A 27,993-nucleotide genomic window follows, 5' to 3' on the forward strand; every position below is an offset into this window, starting at 1 on the left:
GGTGAGTAATACATTCAACCATGGGTGGCACGGTGGTGCAGTGGTTAGCATTGTCAAGAGCAAGAAGGTTCCAGGTTCAGGCCCAGGTTCACCCGGGGCTTTTCTGTGTGGAGTTTGCATGTTCTCCCTGAACCTGTGTGGGTTCTCTCCAGGTTCTCCAGCTTCCACAGTCCAAAGCCATGCAGGTTAATCCGTGACTCTAAATTACCTGTAGGTGTGAATGTGAGTGTGAATGGTTGTTTGTCTATATATGTTGGCCCTGTGATGGACTAGTGATCTGTACAGGGTGTACCCTACCTCTCGCCCCTGAATTGTCCAATATATGATACTGTGTGTATAGTACACATAACTTCATAATGATTATAGAATCACATGTTTCTGACTCTGCATGTTCTCATACAGTGAAAAATATTTCATTCCCAGGCAAATTCTGAGCTCAGTTTCTTTTGCCTGCAAGTGTGTACAATATAGTTAACACACCTACAAACTACAATACATAAATTATTTATAAGTCATTTTTAGATTTTTATAAACTGCTTATAAAGATGAAACGGTGGGAGTTAAAGTGAAGTGTGACTGAGAACAGTTGTAAAAGAACCAAGGTCGGGAAATGTGTTTTAAGTTGTGTGCCAGGCGGCAGAACTGTAAAGAATGAAAACATCAGAAAAACAACATTACAGCAACTGATTAAGGGGGGGTGTTAAACATGAGGACACAGGAAAATTGTTTTTATATCATTTTATTCTTCAAATATATTCAATTTGGTGTGCTGTAGGTCATCAAATTGGGATTTAACAGCTACAGTTCATTCCACCTTTTAAACGGTTGAGTATATGTTGCATGTATGTTGTTATAATGCACTTATAGGTGTTATAATTCAATTCTATAATAAGAAAATCTGATATATCAGAAATGAAGTTGATCTATTCAATATCCTTCAGTAGAGAACAATACACATATAACAGTACTTCCATTTAGAGATTAAAACATTGATAAACACAATCAAAATTCTACAATATATAACAAACGAAGGCCTCTGTATTTAAATTTAAATATCAGTGAAAGAAGAGAATGTGCTTATTTTCAGCAATGTTCACATGTAAACATTTAAACACGTGCACTTGAAGCATAGGATCATGCTTTTGAAGGGTGATTTAAGCAGTCTGCAGGTGACAGATTGGCAAAGATTCAGACAGTTCAGAAGTAAGACTCATCGATATTAACAAAGTGCTTCACTTTATAAAAGCATAGGTATAAAATTGTGTTGTCAGAGACAAGAACCAGCCCAGGACACCTTCCTTTATCAACAACCTGTAAACATGGCAGGCAGTGTAAACACATGTTTTACCATTCAGAAAAATTTGAAACTACTGCTTAAGTACAGTTACTTTCTTACAAAGGTATTACAAGTGATTACGTAGTTTGAAAACAATAATCTGTACACAACCAACAAAACAATTTTTTAAAGTTGTACTCTTAAAATAGAGTACCGTGCTGCAATTAGACACCCATGATGAGTAGAAGAAAACAAAACGATACCACTCATTGACAAAAGGCAACAAAACATGTTTAACATACTGTATAAGCTTAATCTGTCTGAGAAGGTTTCTGTATGCTACAGCCTAGGGAATATGATATGAATATGTACATTTATTTATCTATTTGATACATAAACAGTCAGTGTTGAACTTGAGTTAAAGTATGAGTTAAAAAAAAAAAAGGATAATATGGAGGCACACCAGTAATCTGTTTTAACAATAGTTGCTTTATCAGTTTGTAGAACGCAAAGTTATATTTATATGTACAATATATTTATGTAATATCTGAGAAACTCAAAGATCAAGTGATATTTGATTATGTTATGTCAATATGTACAATTATGCATAGTATTTCAGCGCAATCTAACACTGCATGTAGTCACTTCTTTCCATCTGTGAACTAGACAGATACAAACTACAGTATAATTAGTTTTAGCCTTTTACTGGTCCTGGTATTGATACATCACTACTATAATGCTTAACTGATACACTTTGTTTAAGTGTAGTTGCTCAAACTTGTATATAACCTGCACATTTTCTGCTACAAATGCTTCTGAGGCGCACGTTTCAGCTTTCCTGCATCAGTGTTTCTAATATACTGGAATGAAAAATGTATATTTATATATAGAATTTAAATGATAGGAAGAAAGGGAGAGAAAACATCTTCACATCTGTTTTATGTAGGTTGAATTACTGATTTATATTCACGTTTTGATGCTTGAAACGTCATATACATCTGGAATACAGTCGTCGCTGCCTTCATCTTTTGATTTTAAAACCTCTAACAGGAACTCTAACACTGATATTGTGTTTAAAGGTATTTTAGGCTGTTCACTTCAGTTTAATTTTTATTCAGTTAATTTAAAAAGTCCAATAGCTCTGGACAGGAGAAATGGGGTTTGAGTTTCACTCATATGTTAGGCACTAATACAATCCTTAAATCAACCTATTTTAACCCATGGTCCAACCTTATGCCCCTAACATATAGGTATGTAGAGAAAGGGGATGAATTTTCAAAGAGGAGAAACACAACTACTATGAAAAAGGCTCCCTCTAGTGGCAACTTTCTTTCAAGACGTTCTCTCCGACTCTCTCTCTCCCCACCTACACTCGGCGTCATTCCACCCAGCCTTTGGATCTTCTCTCTTTTCTTTAAGTAGTCAGGAGTTCACCATGGAGTAGAAGACTCCTGTACATTGAAGACTGTTACTCTAAATCCCTCACAGTATCAGCTGTCATCTGATGGAAGTGCCTCACTCAAACTCTCACAAATACCTGATGTGAGAAGCTGAGCATTAAGCATTTCTGAGGCAATTCAGCCTAAATGAAACTAATGTTTTTTTATAAAGTTAGATGTTTTTGAGCTTTACATTCACATTAATTTGTATAATATTGTCATTTCACAGAATCATGTTCTTTAAATATTTCAGCATTTTAGCAGAACAAATAAAAAGTGAATACACTTTTGAGCAACTTAATATAAAGAATCAAATAATAAGAAAACCTGATTTGTAAACATTATAATGCATGGAGTGATACCTCCATCTCTCCACATATATATATAAGTCCTTTCTCCAAGCATGCCCCAACAGAGGACCAAAGAGTGGGCTGTGTGACTGTCCTTCATCTGTCACACAGCTGGCAGGTTAAGACCCCAGTCTGATGTGCACAGCTCGTTTCTCTCATCAATGTCACCACATCATGCTGCTTGGCTTTACTCTGGTGGCAGTAACTGTCAGTTCAGCTCATTTACTGCACCCGTGCTAATCCACCCCGTCGAAGCCTTGTGCGTTCTCAATGGCGATGTGAAGTTTCTCCCTCAGTTCCTCAAAGGACTCGTAGGGAGGAAGGTCCAACCGGTTGAAACTTTAGGAGGTGAGAGTAAAGACAATGGAGTGAAACAGGGTTAGGATCGCAACCAGGCAGGATCATAAAGGAATTAAAAGACTTTATTTAAGTCTTAAATACTGAGATGTGTCAGTTCTTAGATGGCAGAGTGAGAGCTATAACTGTATCGAGCCACTAGAGGGCCTTAACCCAGTGTGCTCAATCACATATTATTTTATACTAATCCTTTTATATCAATCAGTCTTTATCACAGCTACATGAAACCTCAGCATGGGCTGAACTCAGAACAGCAGAGTCTATTCTTGTTCAGTGTGTTGATCAGGGCTGATGTAAAACTCAACAGTCATGTTGCCATATTCTCTCTTTCTAGAGCCACTGAAGATCCTGAATACATCTAATCTTATATACAGTGATCATGAGTGAGATGTGGATCTTATGCACATAAGATACGTACATTGTGGGCACATTACAGTAAGATCATAATGACTGTTAATGCACCTCTGAGCTGTGATAAAAGCTGAACTGAAATCTCTGCTCTCACAACAAACCCTCAAATCGCTCAAAAAAAAAAAAAGTAGCAAGGGGAACTGAAAGTGTAAATGTACAGTCTGTTTTAGCCTTTTTTAAATGTTGGCACACACTTTAAGTAAGTTTGAAAATTTGTTTAGAGTACACAGCTAAACATAGCTGCGTTAGATAATACAGAGAGAAAAAAATCACAGTCAAGTGCTCACCATGTGTGGGCTCTGGGGAGTTTCTCACGTGTTCCCCACTGCTCGATGGTGAACAGCTGTGGTCCGTTAGACCCTGGAAAATAAAAGCAACCAACAAACATCAGACAAACGCATACGACGTAATTTCAACTGGAATTCATTTACAAGAAGGAAAACAAAGTTCATGCCACCTTTAAACTGAAGACAAGTGTATATAGTACAGAGAGGAATAGATCATCTCACCGTAGAGTTCAGCGAAGCCATTCATTGGGACCCTGGATGTTCCCGTCACAAACTGTAAGAGACGGATTCGCTTCTCTGCATCCATCAGCAGCACTGTCTGTAACAACGCGACAGAAAACATGTACATAAATTACTGAGTCGAAGCTCTTCTTAAAGCAGGAAAAACACAGACAGGTCCAAGCCATCCAGCTCCAGCTTATTAGCTCCGGGCATGGAAAGTGATCTTACTTTCCAAAACCACTGGATAACTACGTGGTTGGAGCAGTAGCCATTCTTGTACTTGGTGTTCTCTCTCCAGTCATTCACATCCACGTCTCCAAGACCACACATGAGCAACTGTGGAGGGAAACAAAAGCAGGTAATCGATCATTATTCTATTATTCAATATGTTCTGGAATGAATTTGGTCCATTTCAGCAAATCAGATCAACTGAAAACTCACCTCGAGCTCATTCTCATCAAAGATCTTAATCAGATCTTGTGGTATCAACTCAAAGAATCCCTGGAACACAAACATGAGCCAGATTTTTAATCACTTTTTAAAGTCTTCAACAGCTGTGCAGATGTTCTCTGTGTTACAAAAAATGTATCAAATAAGCTCTTACCTCCTTGAAAGCAGTCATCTGCTTCTGTATCCTGTTCACAAACCTCCACTGCATCACCAGACTGTCAAACACAAAACAGCAGATTAGCATCAAACCATAATTCAACAACATTCAACATGAAGAAGTCTACTGGAGAGGAGCTCTGCTGCTTACTGGATGTATTCCTTCTTGTTTTCATTAGTGACGACAATCTCAGCGCCACCCGGCTTCAGTTCATGCTGGTGAGTCTGAACAGGAGGAGTGAGATATTTCTTATTGATTAACACAGAAAACAAGTCATCGCAGAGTGAACATTGTTGAGGTAAAAAAAACAAGATGTTGAGCAAACCTGTCCAAACAAGTCCTCGTCAATGGTGAATCTCAAATCCAAGTCTGTTGGGTCATTCTCCAAAATCCACATCAAGGAGTTGAAATATTCACTGTCCTGAAAGGAAAAGAATGATAATCCACAACATTAAAAAGGATTCATCAAATAAAACAATGAATAGAATTGGACAAAATACATAGATGGACAGAGACAAAAGGACAGACAGACATAAGGATAAAGTGAATTAAAACAAAAAATAATTTTATTAAAATCTAATTTAAGTTTTTTTTCATACATGCATTGGCATATTTAACAAAATGATCCAAATCATCTGTAATCTGAGGATCATGACAAGCACATTACTTATTTCCTATCAGGGAAACAAAACTAAACAAACAAACAAACAACAAAAAAAAAAAGGTGATACTCACAACAGACTCCATGTCCTGGAGGGTGATTGGCTTCTGCAGCATCATCTTGTAGAAAGGCCGAATGAAGAAAGCTTTGAAGATGCAAAACAAAGACATCAGTTTCTGTAAAATCCTTTTGACTTTGTCTCTGCTGTTTCTGTCTTTAAAATATCCAAACATTTCTAAAGACACTTCCATAAGCACTCACCATCGAGCAGTTTTCCATGATAAACAGCCATGCCTGCCACACGGCCGATGAACTTGAAGTAGGACAGGTGGTCCTCGTTACATAAACCTGAGTTAGGGTTAATCTGCAGAGTGTAGTTGTCCCTGAAAGACAAATCACATCATGAATAACAGGACAGCACTTCCAACAACAAACTGTTTTTAAACAGCTGTGCCAGTCCCAGCCTAAAGATAATTACAGCTCTCTCACGTGATATATATTTTCACTGACATGACTTAGTACGCACAAGTCTGTATTTTCATTGATCCAAGTAGCATTAACTGCCCCATGAAGAAACATTTCACAATTTCACACTTTTCTAGAGCTCATTTGTAGGGACACCAAAGGAGAGGATGAGTCTTTAAATGTGGTCTTCACTGTGTAAACAAAAATGAATCCTCCTAACAACAGAAACACAAAATGAGCAGTGATAGAGTTTATCTATCCAGAGTTGGCAATTTTGCATATTTCTCTAGAATTTCAGACCAGTACAGGCAGAGCAGTCTTTCATATCAGTAAGAGCTCTGGCACATTTTCCTCTTCATCTGAGGAGCCCATCAGTGAGCAGGATGCAGGTCACTTGTGCTGCGTCTCATTGCCAAAAATCTTTATCTTTCCAGATAGGTACATCAATCAGTCTAACATCAGTTAAAAATAATGGTGATAAACAAAATACAACACCATACAACTCAGGCTGCTGGTGAAGGTTTAAGACAGAGACAGTGTTTGGACTCACGTGGCAGAATACTCAAACAGTCCGTAGTACGGGTTGAACATCTCCTTGGACATGAGGAAGAACCACTCTCTGGCCACGCCACCGTAGTCCAGTCCTTTTTCTCCCTCGAACTCCACCCACAGACGTGCCTTCAGCAGGTCTGCCCTCTTAACTGAGAGGATGCGTCGGTATGAGTCCTCCAGCACGGCGTTTCGCCTCAGCTTCATCTCAAAGCGGTTCGGGATGTCGGCCTAGATGAAAACATGTTGACGTCATTAAGAGGAAAGTTTACAGTCACCCCAGGTTAAATAAACACAGCGTATTTGAAAGTGAGACTGAGAAACTGATATGAGAGGTTTTTGTTCACAACACTCACTGGTTTCTTCAGCTTCTTCCGGAAGTAGTCATACTTCTGTTTATAATCTCTGGAATAAGGCACAGCCTGTAATGAACAAAGAACCGTGTTCAGTGACAAGAAAAGCAATCTTAACCTTATGACCTACACTGTGGTCGATGAAAGAAATTTACAGGAAACGTGAGCTAATAAGAGAAAACTGATTTATTGTATTTTAATGTCATTTTCTGTCAAATACAATCTATACTCACTGGTCCAGTTATAGCTGAGTTCTGTAATCTGGGATCATCCCATTGTGTGGTCCTGGTGTCTATAAAATACATCAGAAGCCATACATTAATACGGAAACATATTCATTATTATTCATTATCACACATGAGTTCAAGATGTGTATTTTAGTATTAAATGTCATACGCACTGTGATCTATGTAGAATATCCTTCCATCAGAGTGGATTCTCTCCTCCCAGCCAGGCTAGGAATGAAAAGAATAAGGTGGATTTAGACCATTAAACACAACAGGCAGATTACAACACAGATCATATTAAGGTACTGTATTTGACTTTTGCCCAAGATCTACAGCCTAAAGTTGATAAATGCTTTTCCAATTGATTGGTTGCTGATTTTCTGTAACTCATGAACTTACTGGCAGCGGGCCAAGATCAGTAGGGTCAAGTGAGGGTCTCCTCCTCATGTGTACGGGAATCTTTAGCCTGGGATCTTCCTGTTCAGAGGGAAAGAATGCAGGGTTTGTTTCAGTCAAACAGGAAAGGCTCTCAGAAAAAATAGTTGTGGAGGTGCTTACTAATAGGGAATCTGTTTTCACAAATCTTTTAAGCTGAGTTAAGGTAACTGAGACTGTTCTCGTGGAAATAAACTGAACCTGGAGGCTTTTCTGTTGACTTTATTGAGCTAGTGGTCATTAGAAGAACTGCACACCCATGAGGGTTTTTACCACTGTGGTGTGAAGGTAAACTAGAGGCCCTCTGGTGTGCTGTTTTCTCACCCAGGTAGTCGTCTTTGTGTTGTGGTCGATGAAAAAGGGTCTTCCATTGGGAGCACTGCGAACCTCCCAACCAGCCGGCAAGAAGCCAGATTCATGTGTGGCCTCAGGGCTTGGGGTGTGCTGAGGAGACACCTCAGGGGACATAGGTGGTTGGGATGGTGTGGGGCTTTGGGGTAAACCTGCAGTACTCTGTGCTGGTGCAGCTGCTGCCTCTGAGGTTTTCTGTCCAAGACAGTTGTTAGGTTTTAGTTTGATAAGGGACACACAAAAATGAACAAAACAGCACCTGGTGATCAGTTTAATCAGAAGGAATGAGGGCATTAAATATTGCCATACAAAGTGCCAGTATACATCAGTATAAATAAGACAGGCCTCTGTGTACCTGAACGAGTGGTCGTGTCCATGTTGTGACTCGACTGTTGTGGTTGACATAGTAGCGTCTTCCTTTATTGTCCCGCTTCTCCTCCCAGCCTGGAGGCAGCCCAGCTGAAGTTGGAAGCAGCTATGGAATAACATAAAAATTGAATACAGTGATCAATGCTGAAAACCTCAAGCTTGTTAAGTTCCACCGTACCCGACAAAGACAGATATAACCTCACTGAACCTATTTCTTAACCTCCACACCACAGGAAGCGACAGAAGACTTGATGATTATAGAATATACCTGTGAATGGTGAACACTTAAGTCTCTACTCTGAAACATTCTGATGAAAGACAGGTTTGGTAAAATGTAAGATAGAGTGATTTTAGAGTGAATTACTTACCACAGGATTAACAGGATGTTCCTCTCCAGTTGAAGTTTGGCCGCTTCCTCTGAGACTGGAATGGCTTGAATTACTTGCATGATCCTGCAACAGAGAGGAAGGATGTCATGGACAACAATCATCACTCTGCCATTAATGTGCATACACTTGCACACTTTCCACCTCTCTCCCTCTCTCCACTAAAGCTCATGGTTCATATTAATCTCATTACGAGCCTCTCTTCCTCTTACTTTCAGTAACCAGAACCTTATGCTGCACACAGCGTGACTCACCGTCTGGGAGGTGCGCTGCTCACCAGCTGTGGCCCCTGAAACTTGCATGTTTCTCAGCTCGCCGCAGAACGAGTGGGACTCCGCGGGCGAGTGGGGTGGAGGTGATGTGAGCTGGTTATTGCTGTGGTACAAGGTGGATTCGTCCTCTGCAATGATCTCCCAGCTCTAGAAAAGAGCAAGAGAAGACACATTGGGAGGTGATCCAAAGTCGGATGCAACAACAACAGCCAAATTATATTTACAGTGTAAGTCATAGGGAGTTCTGCTTTATAGAAAATCCACAAGTTAGTTTGTTTAGATTTAATCAAGGTGGGTTTCCTCAAGTGTTTATGCTGAAGCTCTCAGAGGATGAGCCAGTTACACTGCTACAACCACCCCTGAAATAACTGACTGCGACAGCATCTACATAACAGAACAGACTTACCCCACCTCTCAAACATTCACCTAAGAAGTATAAAAACAGGCAGTGTGTGTGGACAGGCTGTGTGAGATTCTTATCCTGCTGAAGTCCAATATCTTCACTCCAAATTTCTGGCTCTTTGGCCACTAAATGTTCCACTATGTTCACCAGATAGTTGTAAAAGTGTGTCTATTTGCAATTTGGTGCTGAGCAGGTTGTGTACAGTGGGTTTTTACTGTTAAACAATGAGAGTAGTGAGAGTGAATCAAAACAATGGGCTGAAAGACACCAAACTGCTTCCTAGTTAACACATTGCTGTAATTGGGAAGCGCTTTACTACATCCTGGGATTTAAAAATGTTCTGTTGTGCTTCACTGTATGTAAATGAACTTTTATCATTTAATACTCATCTATTCTTCTAAACAGACTTAAAAAATACAGGTAGGCACAGTAATAATAGGACAAGCAGCAGGACACAAATGCAAATTTGTTAAAAAAGGTCTAATTACCTCAGGAGACTCTCGTGTGGTGTTTTCATCGGGGTCTGAGATCTGTCTGCGTGTAATGAATGCATGTTCCACCTCTGTGTTATTGTTCTGTCTTCTTTGCATCTCCAGATCACAGTCCCTGATTAGGACACAGACAAAAACACACACACACACACACACACACACACACACACACACATCAGTACTGTACCAACAAATAAAGTGATTTACATTTGCTGGGAAGATGGGAACTGTCTTACTGCATTGTGGGTCGATTCCACTGCGTGGTTCTGCTCTCATGATTGACAAAGTAGATTCTTCCCAGGTTGTCCTGCCGCTCCTCCCAGCCAGGGGGCAGAGGAGGCAGCACCTGGCTTTGTCTGGGACCTGACATGTCCTGAGCCTCCAGAAGCTCCCAACCAGGCTGCACAACGTGAACAAAAAGTTTCAAAAAGGGGCGGTACAGAGACAGTAACCTAATGCCAGCTGTTTAACTGGACACACCAAAGAATACTTGGCAGCTACAAGAAATTTCACTGGCTAGGATAACTAAAAGATATCATCAGTATATTTTACAAAGGCCAAGGACACAGTGGGAAAAATATAAGCTGGACTCATGGACTTTGTGGGTACATTTACTACAATGATAAAAACTGAGAATCTGCTTCATTTTGGCTAATATCAAATCAGAGTTAAAGAAGGATGTTTAATATTTGTGAAGATCATGGGAAATATCTTCTTGCTGAACAAGCATTAGTCAAACTTACATCCATGTCCTCAGGCTGATCTGCTGTCTCCTCCTCTGAGCCAGAGTTTTTTGGCAGGTAGGTCATTTTGAGACGTAGATGACCTTTGACTCTGGACTTGTGGCTGTGTAACATACATAAGGATTTTTTTTTTTTTGAACCAGCAAGAAATAAATATTGTCAGGAAAAAAATAAATATAAACTGGTCTATCATTTCTCCTTGAAATAAACATATGTAAAAATGGAATGTAAAACAAGGAAAGACAGAAGATTAAAGAACCATGAAATCATGCCAACCTTCGTGGGTGAAGCAGAAAATCCTTGAATGTGTATGGCCTTTCTGTATTAGGATTTTCTGTCTGAGAAAGAAACAAAACAATAAAAAGGAAATCTTTAATTCTTCAAACACTTTAAGAGCTGCATAAATAAATAATCTACTGCTTGGCACCATATCACAACAAAGTATATTTAAGGATACCGTTACATGAATTGATGACAGTGTACCATGAGGGCTAATTTGTGGGAGTTGTATTTATAATAAAACAAAAGCAGGGACGTAACATAAACATGACAGAGCGTGTTTCCAAAACTGTAGACAACGATGTGGAACAGACACTAGAATAAGGGTGTATGTGTTTATATTTACATAGTGACATGGGTGAAACCGAGGTCGAGCGCTCTTACAGTAAAACCTACAGTAAAAACAAAATACACTCAACGTAGGTGAACCAAAGACTCACCGGTATCTGATTTAAAGGGACGTCCACCTGTCCCAGAAAATCATCACGTGTCTGACAGAGAGATAGAGGGAGACGGAGAGGGAGAGGGAGGGAGAGAGAGAGAGAGAGAGAGTCACACACTAATGTCAGAATCATAACAACATTATCTCCTCCACACACACACACACACACACACACACACACACACACACATGGAGGACTGGCCAGGACATGTTCTGTTACTAAGCTGTCTTTAGAGTGTGCAATATCCCCATTGGAGCATACAGTGTGTCTGTGTCACAGTGACTTTTAGTGCTATTTCATCTCCTATTAGATCTCGGTCAAGACATGTATCATTTCACTTTTTGTTGTTTCATCATGAGCCACTTCCTGTACCAAACCATCTGTAATCATTAGATTTTACAGGAGCACAAACACTGCACCATTTTCCCCACTTGAAACAATTAGAGTCATTTGACTTGATCTATTTCCACATATATTTAGTAATGTAGCCTCAACAGGAATGTGTTTATCAGCCCACAATGAATGGCTGCACTGTGTTATTGCTGGAGCGACTGCGACCAAAATAATGTAGCATTTGTCAGACAAATCGTCTTTGCTTTGAACACTTCACACATTGACTGCGTGCCTTTTATCACAGCCGTTACAGCCTCGAAGGCAGAGGGCTGAGAGCTAACGCGCTGCACAGTTGGGAGCCAACTTTGTGACCAAATTAACACCCCGGCAGGTCAGACAATCTAACAGCAGTACAGTGTGTTTACATGAACAAATATAGATGGAGGACCCCTGCGTCCTGCCCTTGTGCTTCTAAAGGTAACACCAAGTAAAGTAGATACATCTGGGTTAAAAGAAAGATGACATGAACAGCAGCAATGACCAGGCTGAACAACCATTAAAACACATATCAGTATCTTCCCTATATGGGTTTTAATGTTTAGAGATTAAAGACTCTAACTATAACGGTGCCTCCCATCTTCTTTACAGCTAGTTTGTTAAGCATTTAATTAAATGATTTTTAATTTTTATATATATGACAGATTGCTTGCAATTTTATTGAAGTAGAAATTTAATTTTACTCAATGGCAGCACTTACTGAAAGTCAGTCTGGATAAAGACTCTCAGCTAATATGGAAATCATAAGTGTATAAAGAAAGACTGCAACTTTTCATTATTGACACAGTGTACATGATGTCAGAAAATTGTGAAAAATTAAAAACTGCAGTTTCCCACAGCTGTTGATGACATCATTAAATTTCTTATTTTGTCCAAACAAAGGCCTAAACAAACCTAAAAATATCCAGTTTACAACCCAGTCAAAGCAAAGAAAGGCAGAACATCCTTTCAATTGACAAACTGGAACCAAGGATTTTTTAGGGGTATTTTAACTTTATGATTAATCAATAATCACACATTGTAATCACCTATTACACTGACTTTGATTGACTATTGATTGCTCATCATGAATCATCTTTCTCTTCTGACATTCAGAATTTTGATTTCCTTTAAAAAAAGTTTCTATTCTTTCAATATATATTTTAATGTTCATGCATAATTTTGTTTCTTTTTCCAAGGTTTGTAATGCATTATGTGAAGCACTTAAATTACCTTTGTCTATGAAATGTGCTATGTATATAAGCTTGCTGTGCTTTGTCTCTTTTTTTTCTGCTCTGGTACACTCTAATAAGTCATATTTGTTATCATTACTGTTCTTTTGGCAAGCTGCAGTAGCTTTCCATTTCCAGTGAGCAACTGCTTTTATGGCAGCAGTGCATCTTAAGAATTCATTCTGCACACTTTGCACAGCGCTTCCTTGACAGTGAGGTCTCCTAAAATATACTGATGTTTAAGGAAGCATCAGCACTCAGTGTCATTAATGTTGCCTCTATTTATTTATACACCACAGTCCACAGGATATTAACAAAGTCAACATTTGTGTATCTTTTGGTATTACTCACTCCTGGCTCCTCCAACAGCCAGTATACTGGAGACTTACCACAATATATGAGTGTATACAGTATACACAGTATACTGTATAGAACATTGACAGGCACTATTTTCGTCCCTGATGTATTTATGGTGACAACAGTTAATGTGAGTAGTGAGAAAAATCAAGAGTTTCATAAAATCTAAGTTGAAGGACATTTCTGAACTCCTCCTGCAGCACATACACACACAGACACAGTAATATCACATTACATCACTGTTTCCCAGGTCTCATTTAAGACAATAAAGTTTGGCCAATGATGAATAAGTACACACAACTTCTAGAAAGGTAAAATTGTCACTCTAGCGTCACATTTACATCAATTGTCACATTAATCATATCTCACTTCATCTAAGACCACAGTATTTTTGATCATACATTTCACCCAGAACATGTCACTCAGAACATGTCACCCACTAAATCTGTAGCTAGCAACATTATTAATCAATATCTGCTGCCCTTCATGACATTTCACAGTCTGCTCAGATGTTCAGAGACTAATTGGATAACTGATCCCTTCATCATATAAAATCTCAACTCAGTATTTCATAAACAGAGATGGATAAACAGTTGATGCTGATGGATGTCCCTGCTGATTTGAAAAGTTAATAAGGTCACTTGTGTCTGTAACAAACAGACTTTACTCTGAAGTGAAACTGTCTCTTCTCTTGGAAACGTCCTGGATCTTAGGGTGAGGTGAGGCCAAGCTTAACAAAGAGTGAGTGTATGCTGCCCAAGATAACAGGATAACCACAGATAAACGTTCATTCAGAGCATCCATGAAGGTTCATGTGACACTAAATGCGACTCAGTTTAGCATGTGGCATTAAGCAGTGCTGACCACGTACTGTATGAGGCTGTGGCAAACAGCTACAGACATGTTTTCGTATCTGCGGGGCAGGCTCAGTGATACCCGGCTCGGCAACGACAAACTACTTCTGACAGGTGGACAGCAGCTTGTGAAACTTAAACTTCAGAGGAGTTACACAGCTAATGTTATTGAAGCGGGCAAACAAAGTCTCTGATGATCCTGATCAGGAGCTATATGGTTCCATAAAACAAGTTAAAACAAGTTATATCTTGGCACTTGAGGAGCAGATGAAAAGGAGGTGCTCAGACTGTCAGAGCTGTAAGGACTGTGCTGACTGCTGTGAACAAGGCAAAACTGTAAAATGCTTCAACAGGGTCTTTTTTTTCCACATCTGAAACAGTTCACTGTCACTGCAGGAGACAGCCACTTCATGTCTGATGGACTGCACTATTCGTTCATTGTGCTAAGGGAGAATGTATATACAAAGCATATTTATTTCAACTCCAAAAGGAAGAGAGAGGTCATGTTTATTCTGACTGCTGGCTGTAAAGGCCTAAAAGAGGAGGAGAAAGGACACTTTCCTGGGCTCTTTTTATAAAGTGAGAGTGACCTCTCTAAACCACGTTATCACTTTTGAAGGAATTTGTGTTCCAACTTGCAGCCATCCACCCCCACTACAAACACTGAGGTAGCTGCACAAAACTAGTTTGGACAATCCATTCATAACGGCATGTGGGTCATGTCCAACAGAAATTTTAAGTGTGGTTACATTTGGACCATTTGCACCACATTACACCTCATTCACTGGATAAATAACTACATTATGCCTCCATTAGCTCATGATCAAAACAGCAGTGAGAGTTTCCTGATTCATTTTTCACCTTACTTGTGTAATGTGGTTGTTCATTAACTCGAGACATGAGGTGTATGGAGTTATGAGGGCACTGCAGATAAGGAAGGCTAACCTGAAAATTTCCTAAAAACTTCCATGGTGGAATTTTTTTTGAACACCCCAGTCTGCTGTGTCACATCTGGCACATTCAGCTGAGTAGTTTAACAGCTTTTTATATGTTTTTGACGTGGTATTTGAATCTCTCTATTTGAATATCCCTGGGAGAAGCCACAACACTACTGCTCAAATGAACAAATTATGTCACATTTAGCTTATATATGTCTGGGGACAGGTAGGTTTTTAATTTGTTTTATTGTCATTTCATAAAATGAGGTGAACACAGTGCTGGATATGGAAGATCATTTGGAGGTACAAAGCTCATTCAGCCACATTTAGTCAATAAAGTCAATCAACCTTTTTTAATGTTTTCATTTTAAGGATAAGAAAAAAGCAGAGAGAGATGAGAGATATGTCTTATGTGTTCCCTAGTTATTTGAATTATGATGTATTTTTTGAGAAGAGTCACAGTGTGAATCACAGTGTTGTTGCTCTGCTGTGAGTGGATATGGTCCGAATGTAAACAAAGGTGTGTAGTATTTGATGCAGGTGTCCAAGAAGGAGACTGGACTAAATATGCATGAAGGACTATGAACATGAAAATTAAGTGCAATATACTTGACACTTGGCCTCCATTAGTGCCCCAGTGATAATTTGGTGGCATATTAAAGTATGAAAATATAATCTAGATTTACAAAAGCAAATTTAGATTTCTAAAATGTAAGAAGACTGGGTAATTACTGGAGGAGACCTTCTTACTTGACAACCTGCTAAATGCAAGGGGGGAGGGGGACTGACACATGATACTTCACAAACACTGCCTGACAGGGGGACCCATAGGGAAGGGAACACACCACCCTTTTACTGGGAAAGGCTCACGCTCCCATCCTGCCTACATTACATTACCCCCCAACACACACACACACACCATGTCCACAGATGGCTGGCATGACTGTGCGCTGCTCTAGTATCATGCTGTTAAATTTGAATCCACGGGACTGGGCAGTGCTACAGACCACCAGACTATCTGGAGTCAGGGGGAATATTTCAGATGCACTTTATTTATATCAGCAAGGGGCACTGCTTTTCCCACCACTAAAATTAGCTCGGGTAAATAGTTAAGACGATTACTCATAGCGCTAACAGAATAATAAAAATGGAGAACTATTCTGAAGTTGACCATGAGTTCACACACCAAACAGAAGAACAGGCTCAACAAGACGAAAGAAGAGCAACTTTTACTTCTCACTCACGCTTTTCTTGGAAACCAATATGCAAATGGATTTACTGTAATGTAACTGAATACCTCTAAATGTTTGTCCACATTGGGCTTGTTAATTGCATGACTTAGCTGTAGCGATCTTCTCAGTTACTGAATGTTGCTCTAGCTTGTGGTGAGCCTAATGGCTGACCCTGAGTAAACAGAGTTTTAGGGATCTGAATGGCGATGGCAGTGAGGGGGAGCAGCATTATCACAGCAAATTAGTCCATACAGAAAAATATCTAGTGTCAAAAAATAAACTCCTGAATGGTAAACTTTCCTTTAGACAGAATAAGCCAAAGATGCAACATTTAGCACAGAGCTTACAATAACGGATTTGTTGTTTGCAGTAGTCATGACAGTCACTTGGCATCACCTGAGCAGTCAAACAAAAGTAGTACGGAATCTACTTGAACCAGTTAAGCAACATTAATTGTGAGACTACTGTGTTCCTCCATAAGGCCTTCATGTGTTATGCATCTTGGGGGAAAAAAAGAGCTTATCTGTCACTTTGACGTTTCAGGCTCATTCCTGATGATCAGAGGGCATCAATTAATCCCTATTAAAAAACTTAACACTCACCTTGGTGTTTTGACCTGGGCTCTTTGGTGTATTATTCCCTTTGTGGCTTGTGCTTACATCAGTGGCAGAGCTTGGCAACTTAACTGGGCAGCAAGGAGACAAATGAATGTGCACATGCGGGGAGCAAGGGCTACTGAGTTTTGGATTTGAAACGTGACATGAGATTCCAGTGTTGGGGTAGGGCACCTCCAGGGAAAAGCTCCGTTGTATGGCGTGGTGACAGTGGTGTTCCTCAGCCCTTTCTTGGCTTTTTCCATATGAGCAGGCCTTATGGTTTTTCTCTGATGGTTTAGTCGAAGAGAACAAACAAGCAGAGGTACTACGATACAGTTTTTTGTGAGGTTCATGTTCACCCTCGGGGTGTGCGGCTGGGTTGGGAGCCTCAGGATATTCCACATTGACTGTAGCTGTCGTTGTGGCTCCCTTCCCAGATATCATTGGTCTCTGGTGGGCAAAATGCAGCAGCACACTGCTAGAGTGACGATTCGATCTGTCTAAAGTTGATGACAGTTCCATTGCCTTACTACTGTCCTCCATTTTGCATTTTGGTTCATCCTGTAAAGGAATATTAAATTGCACCATGTGTTTGTTGTCCCTGAACTCAGCTGAACAGCTTCCTTTTGGGAGACGATGGCCACTTACTGCTGCGGTGGTGGACCCTTTGAAAGTCACTTCCTCATCATCTTGTGAGAATTCACTGGCAGATGTCTGAAGAGATGACTGATGAGACCCTCTCGTTGTTGGAAGAGCAGGTAGAGCCACTGGACTTACTGGGGAGGCAGGTGGGGTGCTGCAGGGGCTCTTTGGAAATATAACCAAGGAGGAACACCGTCTCAGCGGGACCTTGGACTTGCAGCAGATTAGACTCCTCTCCTGGGTGGTCCTGTGCTTTTCCGAAGCCTCTGGCTCAAAGATGCTGTTGCTGCTACAGTACCCGGAATCGCTGGCCATGCTACTGTTGCATGAGCCCCCATCAGAGCCAGTGCCCGCTGCTCCTTCACTAACTCCCGGGTCTCCATCCTCTATACTGCCATCCAGCGCTCCGCTGAGCTTACCACAGGGCTGCAGCGAGATCTGCAGAATGCTCTTCTTATTACATGCTCCAATGTTAACCCTGGGTATGAATACTGAAGAGTATCGCTGTAAATTAGCATAGTCTGGTGACAGAGGAGTCACCTTCAAGTGGACAGAACTGTGCGCCAGACTCTCTGCGGGGCTGCGAGCTGACACACTGACTCCACTCTCCTCACCATGGCTGCCGAGGCTTTCTGACAGAGGGTCAGTGTTGCTTCTCCTTGACGCAAAATGCAAGCGGAGCCGACGTGCCATTCGTTTAACTCTCTAATCCCTGCAGCGCCAGTGAGAGCTGCATGATCAAACTTGCTGGTAGGAAAAAAGGAAAGCAAAGCAACTGCTCCGAGCTCTGCTCTGTGATCACAATCATTAGCGGCTGTACATTGCCAAAATAGCTCTGGTGACAACCTACATTCCTCTCCAGGCTGATCTCAGCTTTTAGTCAGAGGAGGTCAGTGGTTCTGTTTGGAGACATGACCCAAACATATGACCTATGAAACTAGAGCATTCCCAGTGGTTAGCCCCTTTAGGGAGCTTAAACCCTATACAGAAAAAAACATTACACTTAAACTTAATAGGACAAGACTTCCCACTGCTGATCTGCTTTATAACCTTAGCTCAGCTGCTAGTTAACTGTACCTCCTGAGCTCCAGTCAGATTAATCCCTAACAGCTTGTGCCTTTTCCAGCCGCTTCACCCCTGTTTACACCTAAAAAAAAACCTACAGCAACGACATGGTAGCTCTTTACGCTGCATCTTTGACTGAAGCTCTGGCAAACTGTTACATCTGCCTCAGGCCACTCACTCAAGACTCCACTTCCTGCTGCAGCTCTGCTTCTAATGTTTCTGCTGCTCTGTGCCCTCACAAATATTTTTACCCACTGCTATTGAATTACAATTCAATAGCAAAGGGAATGACTTTCAACATAATTTTGAATCAAACTGAGGACAGAATTACAAAATAGCATTGTGCACAATAAAACCTTCATAGTCTTTAAAAAACATGCAGGAAAGTGACTTTAAATTAGTTCACTGGTTCATTATTTCACACAAGAGAACACCTAAACCTATAAAATGTTTTTTTTTTTTTTTTGTTTTAAAGTAACAGATACTTTGTTAAACATGTCCTGTAGAGATAGACTAATCTGTGGTATACTATCTCCCTGACTACAGAAAAGATAAGAATGAGCTGTGATTGGTTTGACAGTGACATGACACCTGTTATGTGACACCTCATGTAACAGTCAGTGCTGGTCTGATTTCCTCTCCATGGCTGTTGACAGTCCCATTTATTAATGGCAGCCTATTGTGAGCCAGGCTGGCCTATTTCAGGACATTACTCTGCAACCAAATCAGTTTCAGTACAGCGTTTACTAGTAAGAGGCACAGCCAGGATAAAAACATGATTCACAAACATGACAAACATGGAAACCTCGTGACAGGATATTAGTCATTCATTCGCCCAAAAGCAGGTTCAATTGATGGTTGTACGCAGGCCATAAGATAAGATTGGTGACGTGCACTACACAGTTATGCCAAGTCATACAGTACTGTGTAATATGCCAATAATAAAACAAAGCTGCCCATAATACAGCCACAAAGCTGGAACCCACATGAACACTGTGCCCAAAAGAAACACTGAAGGACAAGCTATATTTAATGAACTCTTTAGAGGACGTGTTTGAATGTCATTACAAACTGTGTCAGTGGGGTGTGGTTAGAGTAGGGGATGGCTCTGTCAATCAGCATCATGTAATGAGGCTAACAGGTCGCTAAAGTTTATGTTAACACATACAGGTTAGCAGCCTCTCCCCACCCTCACCACCACAAATCTGTTATGTCTGCCGTTAATGGGGAGATTTGAAATGTTGGAAGGAAAAGAAAACACAAGAGGTGGGCTGATTGATTCCCAACTATCTCTGCTACTGACACAGAGTCTTGTACAGAGTATTTCAGTGTCCATGAGACTGAGCCAACAAAAAATGGATCCATCACGCATGTGATTACATAATTAACAGATGTTTGGTTGTGATATGGCTGTGATATATATATATATATACACATATACACACACACACACACATACATATATACATATATATAAATATATATACACACATACACACACACACATATATATATATATACACAGCCTATTAGTGATGCATTCACCTGTGGACTCTGTGTGTGTTTACTGGATTAATCACTGTCTTGTACTTCCTGTGTGGCCTTGATCACACTCTTCACTTTCACTTTGTTTCCTCCTAGAATGAAGCACAGTGTATCTAATCTGACAACTAGTCGATACTGAAATTAATTGAGATTCCTTGTTACTGCACTGGTTCATTTTTAAATATTCCTTTGGTATTACCTCTTGGTAATGGTATCTCATTGTTTTCACAGCCTCACAAATGTGAAAACAGTGAAAACTTAAAAGGCGATCCAGTGTCTTCAGCCTTTACTGGGAATATGTTTAGCCAACAGTATAACTGAAAAATACATTTTAAGTGTTGTTACACTGAACGAAGCCTGAAGACGTGTACTGATCCTATTTTGAAGGCGGACTTATCACCATGATCAGAATCATCAGGTCTTTTCTTTTTATAGAACAGTGTGTTTGCAAAGCACCATTTATTCTCTTCCTTTAGCTTTCAGCAGTCTGTAAAAACTTCTTCCTGAATTCTTTCTGAATGTTTGTACAGTCAGTTACACAACAGCTCTTTATAATTTTATCAGTGTTTTCCATGTTTTTTTTCTACCATGTGAATTTGTGGTGGCCATTCATTAAAGAGGGAGTAACTATGGCAACTCCTGCATAAAGTGATGTAATGTTCATACCCCCTATTCAGGTTGTGTCTGGAAGTGACACAGACATCTCTATGCCAGGATGTGATATCTGAAAGGACATCTTAACACTTGTATTGTATTTAGCATTTAATGCCTCTGAGTGTGAGTATGTCATCCACTGCCATCCAGTGTCTGCGAGTATGTGACTGTCTCCAGATGGTGGTAAAACAACTTGGGATCATGAAGGACAGCACTGTTGCTACATTATGGGGTCTCTGGAGGTGTAGCCCGGAGCCTTCACTCTCCTCTTTCACTAAACAGTTAAACCTGCTCAGCAAGCAGCAGAGGTGCTGAACTTAGTGTAAATGCAGAGTGAATATTTCATTTTCAGCATTTTAAAAAATGACTGATAAGAAGCTGAAATGTTCACTGCACTCCGAAACAGTGGTGTACTATTCATGGAATCTATCAATTAGGTTTATGTGATTCATTTTCAAGATACATCGTCATGCAACAAAACATTGATCGAGGGTGGCTCATAATGGTGAAAGGTCTAATGGTGGATCACAAGAATTCACATGGATTTATCATTTGTGAACAATAATTAAACAATGAACAGCACATTTCACATCTTAATAAGGCACAGGCTGACAGAGCCAGTTTCATTCTCAGACTACTGCTAGCAAGACAAAACTGAACAAGTTTCTTGCCTACTCTGCCCATTTCTCTGTGTGTGAGTGCAGTAGTGAGATACACATACACAGAAACACATTCAGCGCTGACACACCCTCCAAACTACCACAAAAATCCACCTGGAGCATGACAGGGCAGCCCTGAGTCAGTCACACCCAGCCTTGTTTTATCATGTGACTGTCAACCTGCAACCTGACAACGAGTTCTAGAAACATTCAAACTAAAAACAGCAAACAGGGTGAAGAGGGAGCAACGTTTATCTGGACTACAGTATATGTGCCATTTATGAGTGATGTTTTAACTTTTTGAACTTTTTATTGTAATCAAGTAAGGAACTGTAGATAAAAATCAAATTTGAGCCAAATATTGCGCAACATGTCAAACTGCAACAAGTGTTCAATGTCCAACAAAAGATTACAAGAGAATGACAATGATCGGAAATGTAACAGCTGAGAGGGAGTGGGACAGAATAGCCACATGAGTTTGTTATTGTGGCACAGCATTGTTAATTTGGTGCAGAACCTCTTAGAAATGTGACATATTGTGTATCAGTTACTGAATCTTTAAAACCAAATGGTTCCAAATGGAGATCTGACACACACCTGTGTACTGACTTGTCTCTTCTGAGAATCCATTTGCTGCTTCTTGTTAAAATCACTGAGCAAACTTTACCAGTAAGACAGGTTTAAAGATACCCCCACACAAACTATAACTGCACAATTCCTAAGAAGGCACACTGGTACCCAGACTTCAGCATATATATAATAAAGAATAAGGTCTACACTGGATATCCCTTAAGGTGCTCCTTCCTCTTCATTGTAACTGCAATTCAGTGAGAAAACGACATATTTAAATAACTACTACCAAAACACTAAAAACACAACAGAGTACAAAATAACCAAAAAGACACCTACAGCACAGACAAATGGAAAAATACTGACAAGCTAGGCTCCAGTAGCTACTAAATGTGTCTCTGTATATCATACTCTACATATACATACAGTATATATATATACTGTATATACAGCTGTCTTTTTCCAAATGAGGACATTATGGTTGAGTCCTTGCTAATCTATGGTGCATGGTTATAGATAATGATTCAGAAATGAATGAATGCATAATTTATTGACTTTGTTTCATTATCCATATTCAATATGCCAGAAGGAGTCACGTGAGGTCAAACTCAGGACTCTGGACCCAAATATATCTGTATTACACACAGGTAGCTCAGTTAGAAGCAAGTCTCAGACAGCAGTGTTGCTGTCACTGTGGTCTGGCTGCTCAGGTGTTCCTGGACCTGCTGTGCAACAGACCAGCATGAAACTGGGTCAGCAGCTCAACCTGCTACAATCTGGAACAGCTAGGACATTCAACACTGCTGTGCATAACTGTGTAATCAATAAGAGAACACTAGATACTGCAGTCTCCTGTTGCCTACCTAAATCTACAAGCACCTAACCTTGGCTCTTGCCAAACTGCTGCTACACACAGGAACCCTGTGCATCCTTGTCATAACAGAAAGTAATTAGCTACTGTGCATGACATTCAGCCCCTGATGTGATATATGACTCTTTTAATGTCAGTCTACACATGTAAGCAACAGGCTTTAGGATGCCCTTAAGGTTGTCAGATTTGCCTGTATTTACAGCTCTGAAGAATGAGGTATCTCAGTTTTCCAATACTACCACACGTGTCATGGCAAAATAAGGGTGGCTGTATTTTTGTCAGGCTCACAAACCAGAGTTAACCTTGCACTGAGTGGAGGATACCCTTATCTATAGAAATGTGACACATTCCCTTGTTTGCATTCACAGGGTGTTTTATGGTATACACACACACACACATTAGGTCAGATAATGTTTTTATATTAAAATATTTGTTTGCAACTGTGATTTGATGAAAGTTTCTCTGTACAGCATCTGCACATCTGACTGTTTTAAATATCAAACCTTAGTGAGACTATCAATTAAGGCACATCCCTCTTTCACAAAGGAGCTCTTAAAATTGATTTCCACATACCATTCCATACTTTTGTCGTCATCTGATCTTTTTAAAAACCAGCCCACAGAGCCAGAAGACTTGTCAATGAGGACGTTGCCCGGGGCATTTAACCACAACACAGTTAACAAAACACATCATCCTATAATTATAGCTGTCATTTGTCACGTACCGCACGTTATCCACCTTTTTAGAATATTTCTGGACTTAAGCGTGGATGTGAACTTGGTGACAAATCAACAAAAGTGATGGTGACTAAAAATGAGCTTTAGTGCGAGGTTAAGATTTAGATTTTGTTTTTCACATCAGGAAACAGACGTGAACCCTCTGTAATTGAACTAGAGCTGCAACAATTAGTTGATTAATAGATTAGTTGATAAAAAATGCATCATCAACCATTCTAATAAATGATTACTTAAGTCATTTTATACACCAAACAGGTAATTAAATAAAATGAATTAAGCTGCAGAATAACTGATAACAGTATCATTAAAGCAGCCTTCATGTGAACCAACACTGAACCAAAAAACAAAACAGAAAACACAAACTAGAGCAAAAAACCTGCCAAAACAACAACCTACAGCCTGAAGCTTTCATTAGAATCAAAATTCCGTACACAGAGAGGTTGAATATGACTGTGATAACTCACCAGGCGGTTCTCATCAAACACCTCCAACAACAGACGATGCTTCCTAGGATTAACCTGAAACATAACACAGACTGTAAAGTCAACACACAGAAGTACTGGGTTCAACAATGAGCCATGGTCAACAAAGCCAACAACATGACTTTAAGCATTATATATTTAAATATGATTGTGCACAGGTTTCAGTAAATTATATTATTCCTCTGAAAAGCAGCAAGTAATCTCTTTTAAACAGATGCAGTTTAAATGTTTCTTAGTTTAAGTTTCACTTACTCTGAAGTAGAACTCTTCGTTCCATTTTGGGTCCAGTGTCTTCAAGTAACATAAGATAGGAAATAAAAATTAAATCAAAATGAAATATTCACAAGTTCACAAATAAAACAAGTGCAGATGTTCACTTCCTCACCTTCTTGATTGTTTTAGTCTGAAGACTTGTAAGTTCTCCATTGATGGGGTCATAGAGGGACAGTCTTGTATACGGATCACTGCAACAGAGACACATTCAGATTCAGGTTTGCTGTAGACGTCCATTTAAAGAGATTAATGATCTACTCTCTGCTCTCTGTGTATTAGTGGTTCATTTGGTTCTTCTGACACGAGTCTCTACTACATTATTTTTAAAGGAAGAAAAACATTATACATCATTGTCTGATCAGATCAGACACTGCATTTAGACCCGAGAAACATTAACATAATGGCTCCAGCTACTCTATGCTCAACACAAAGTTGATTGCAGTATCATTTTAGAATGGTTTGAGGCACTGTGAAATGTATTAAAAACCACATCCACCAATCAAATCACATTATCCATTACCCAGACTAAATGCCACATTAGGCCTGCAGCAGTGTTTTGTCATTTGTAATGTATTAAGTGACTAGTGTTTCATTAGAGTGATACAGCAACTTCGGTTGTAATATTCAGCAAACATTTAGCAGACATGACACTGATGACACTGTAAGATTGTGATTTGAAGAGTTGTTAAGACAAGAATTTTAAGAGTACGTCAAAAAAAGAAATTAAAAAAAGGGGCATGCAGAGAATTTTCTTTAAAATTTTGGAGAACAGGATGATGATTTGCTGTAGACTTACTAACTCAGCACTTTTTTCCAGTTCCTTTTCTTGGACAGCAAGTGTTGCAAAAGTCAAGGCAGTTTGTGTTGGAAATACCAGGGAAAACTTTTCAACTCAGTGTTTTCATTTGTGACGCAATTTTTTTTTTTTTTTAAAGAATGAAGGATTTCCTCTGCATTTTATAGCAAAAGCGAAAACTGTAAAAACTTTAATTCTGAGCCTTTACACCTCCAATACTTATACTGAGAAGAAATGAGACTAAATAAAAAACTTGGAGGATGGAGAATGAAACACAAACTTATTCATGACTCACTGAGAGATGGCTCAAACTTACATGTGCTGTTTGTTCATTGAAAAAATGCTCTCATCTCCTTCCTGTCACTCTACGCAATAGTCTAGAAGATGCAATTTCAGCAAATTCTGATATCTGCATATTTAATAAAGATATAAGAAAGAAAACTGACACAACATATTCACAATGATGAATTTGATTTTACAGAAAATGTAAAACACAGCATGGCATAACCCACTAAATTTATGATCAACAATTTTGATAAACAATCATTTGTTTAAGTAAATCATCAAAAAAAAAAAAACCCCTGGTTCCAGGTGGCACATGTGAGGATTTGTTACTTTTATTTTATGTATTATCATATATCAAATATATTTGTGTTGGTCAGACAAAACAAACTGTTTTAAAACATCACCTTGAGGTCTGGGAAACTGCAAGTGACATTTTTCATTATTTTGAATGTTTCATGGCAATAATGCCAAAAACTTTTGAACTGTGAGGATCGTAATTGTTTCATCAAGAAAATAATCAATAGATTAATCAATGACGAAACTAATGGTTAGTTGAAACCCTACTTATGAGTTACACAAGACAAGGCATTATGCTTCTCCAACTCACCTGGCTCCAAGAATGTCTTTTTTGGCCAGACCAATCCCAGCAAGGACTTTCACTTTTAGTATTCTGGATTCATCCTGAAATATTGACGAGTTTATAAAAATATAGCTTTACACATCACCAACAAACATATGGGTACACAGAGATGAAGATACAAATAAAATAATAAACACATACTGTATATAACTAACATCTTAACCAGAAACTGAACAAAAACTACAACTAGTACTAATGCTAATACTCTGATTCTAACTATACAGTGACAGTTATCTGGTAATACTCTGTACATGGTTAGTTTAAGTCTAATAGATGGTGTATATTGTTCTGTGTTGATTAGAGCAGCAACAATTGAGCAATATGTTGGTCAAAAGAAAATGAATCCGCTTCTATCACCAATCACCATCAATTTATCATTTCAGCCACTTTTCAAGCAAAACTGTCACATATGACAGTTAATGAATCATCAGACCAAAGTGACATCTTTAAATGTCTTGTTTGGGCTGAGCAACAGTCCTCAAAGATATTCAGTTTATTATTGCGTGTAAGAAAATCCTCACGTGAGAAGCTAGAGACAGCAAACATTTTGGCTTTAAAAATGACTAAAACAATAATTCGACTATCAAAGATAGCAGATAATTAATTTCTATCGACCAACTAATGAATTAAGGAACTATCTGTTCATCTGTTTCTTTAGAAACACTCAGCTCGTGGAGGGCAGAAATGCGTCTTAAAAACGAGTCACTGTCACATGCCTGCTGTGCACACCCCCCTCATCACAATCAGACTTTACTCTGCCACTCTGATGTAACATCCTGACAGTACTTGGATCCTCTCCACATTTCCCATCAAAACCACAGCCTCATTTACGCTTTTACTGGGAACTAGTAGAGATTTCGCAATCATTACACTGTCTTGGCGGAAATTATACAGTAGGGCCCTCGTTACATTGACAGCCATTAGCAGGATAATTCAGAGTTTGGTATGTGTGTCTGTGTGTGTAGAGGACGGGAAATAGCCAACAGAGAGGCGGTAACACCTCAGGAGCCTGTTGGGTTTCCTGGATACAAAAGTGCACAGAATTCTCGGATAGCATTAGCTTTGAAGTAATTACAGCTGTTCAGTTACATCGATTTCCTATCAAAAAGTAACACACTTTAAGCTGAGACGAAAGTCCCAGCATCGCAAGTTAACCAGATATTAAATAAACTGGCTAACTACGTTCCCGAGCCACTCCAGCTTTTTGTCGGTTAGCTGCGGTTAGCGTTAACTAGTTAGCCAGCTGGCTAACGACTGGATCACATGAGCAGCATTCGTTAACGACTGAAATACGAGACCGGAGCGTTGGTTTACCTCGTCTGTCTGAAGTCCTCGAATCTGTGGAGAAAGTGCAGCCATAGTATCCTCGCCCTTCTTCCTCCAAGAGAGCGACAACAAGAAGAGGCAGTAGTCCCGCCAACAATAGAAGTCTCTTTCTCTTTCTCTCTTTCTTCCGGCGTGAGTTACCACTCCGCCTCTATTATTCTGTCTGTGTGGTGAACGTTACACTGCTGGTAGACACCGTGAGCTTGACCCAGTGTTTAACTGTAACACCGTCGTCACTCACTGTATCCATCCTCCTCCTCCTCTCTCTGTCTCCTCCTTCTCTTCCTCCTCCTCCTCCTCCTCTTGTTCCCTTCGTCCTGACACTTCGAGAAAACCCAGAGGAAAACCAGTGGTGGTGGAAGTATTCACACTGAAGTAAAACTACTCCACTACAAGGAAAAATCCTGCAGTCAAAATCCTACGGAAATGAAAGCACAAGAAGTAATAAGAGCAACATACACACAATTATCATGAATTACATTAATAGATTGTTA

General features: G+C 39.7%; 1 protein-coding gene across 2 annotated transcripts; it reads right to left on the reverse strand.

The window, feature by feature from the left end:
• Positions 1 to 723: 723 nt before the first annotated feature.
• On the reverse strand, positions 724 to 27,892 carry nedd4a (NEDD4 E3 ubiquitin protein ligase a). Of its 2 annotated transcripts, XM_018667914.2 has the most exons (29): positions 27,488 to 27,892; positions 26,141 to 26,214; positions 24,565 to 24,643; positions 24,432 to 24,470; positions 24,162 to 24,215; positions 11,374 to 11,424; positions 10,931 to 10,992; positions 10,655 to 10,757; positions 10,148 to 10,311; positions 9,909 to 10,026; positions 9,000 to 9,164; positions 8,728 to 8,811; positions 8,346 to 8,465; positions 7,964 to 8,185; positions 7,604 to 7,681; positions 7,378 to 7,432; positions 7,211 to 7,269; positions 6,981 to 7,046; positions 6,626 to 6,855; positions 5,872 to 5,993; positions 5,685 to 5,755; positions 5,275 to 5,370; positions 5,100 to 5,173; positions 4,947 to 5,007; positions 4,784 to 4,843; positions 4,571 to 4,678; positions 4,343 to 4,439; positions 4,121 to 4,193; positions 724 to 3,404 (listed from the first exon to the last, which is right to left on the reverse strand). In XM_018667914.2, exons 1-29 carry the CDS (start codon positions 27,530 to 27,532, stop codon positions 3,302 to 3,304), a joined length of 2,733 nt encoding a protein of 910 aa, XP_018523430.1. In that variant the 5' UTR covers positions 27,533 to 27,892; the 3' UTR covers positions 724 to 3,301. The 2 variants fall into 2 exon arrangements, with proteins under 2 accessions (XP_018523430.1, XP_018523429.1); XM_018667913.2 differs by lacking the exons at positions 24,162 to 24,215; positions 24,432 to 24,470; positions 24,565 to 24,643; positions 26,141 to 26,214; positions 27,488 to 27,892 and adding an exon at positions 16,961 to 20,033.
• Between the last annotated feature and the right edge of the window lie 101 nt (positions 27,893 to 27,993).

This window comes from Lates calcarifer, linkage group LG2 (assembly GCF_001640805.2).
Source record: "Lates calcarifer isolate ASB-BC8 linkage group LG2, TLL_Latcal_v3, whole genome shotgun sequence".
Classification (NCBI taxonomy): domain Eukaryota; kingdom Metazoa; phylum Chordata; class Actinopteri; family Centropomidae; genus Lates; species Lates calcarifer.

Coding starts and splice junctions, on each gene's coding strand:
- nedd4a (XM_018667913.2), bottom strand. CDS start 18,289: ATGGCACGTCGGCTCCGCTTGCATTTTGCGTCAAGGAGAAGCAACACT. Junction 8,466..8,727: donor AACATCCTGTTAATCCTGTG/GTAAGTAATTCA, acceptor GTTATTCCATAG/CTGCTTCCAACTTCAGCTGG. Junction 5,756..5,871: donor TCATGGAAAACTGCTCGATG/GTGAGTGCTTAT, acceptor GCATCTTCAAAG/CTTTCTTCATTCGGCCTTTC.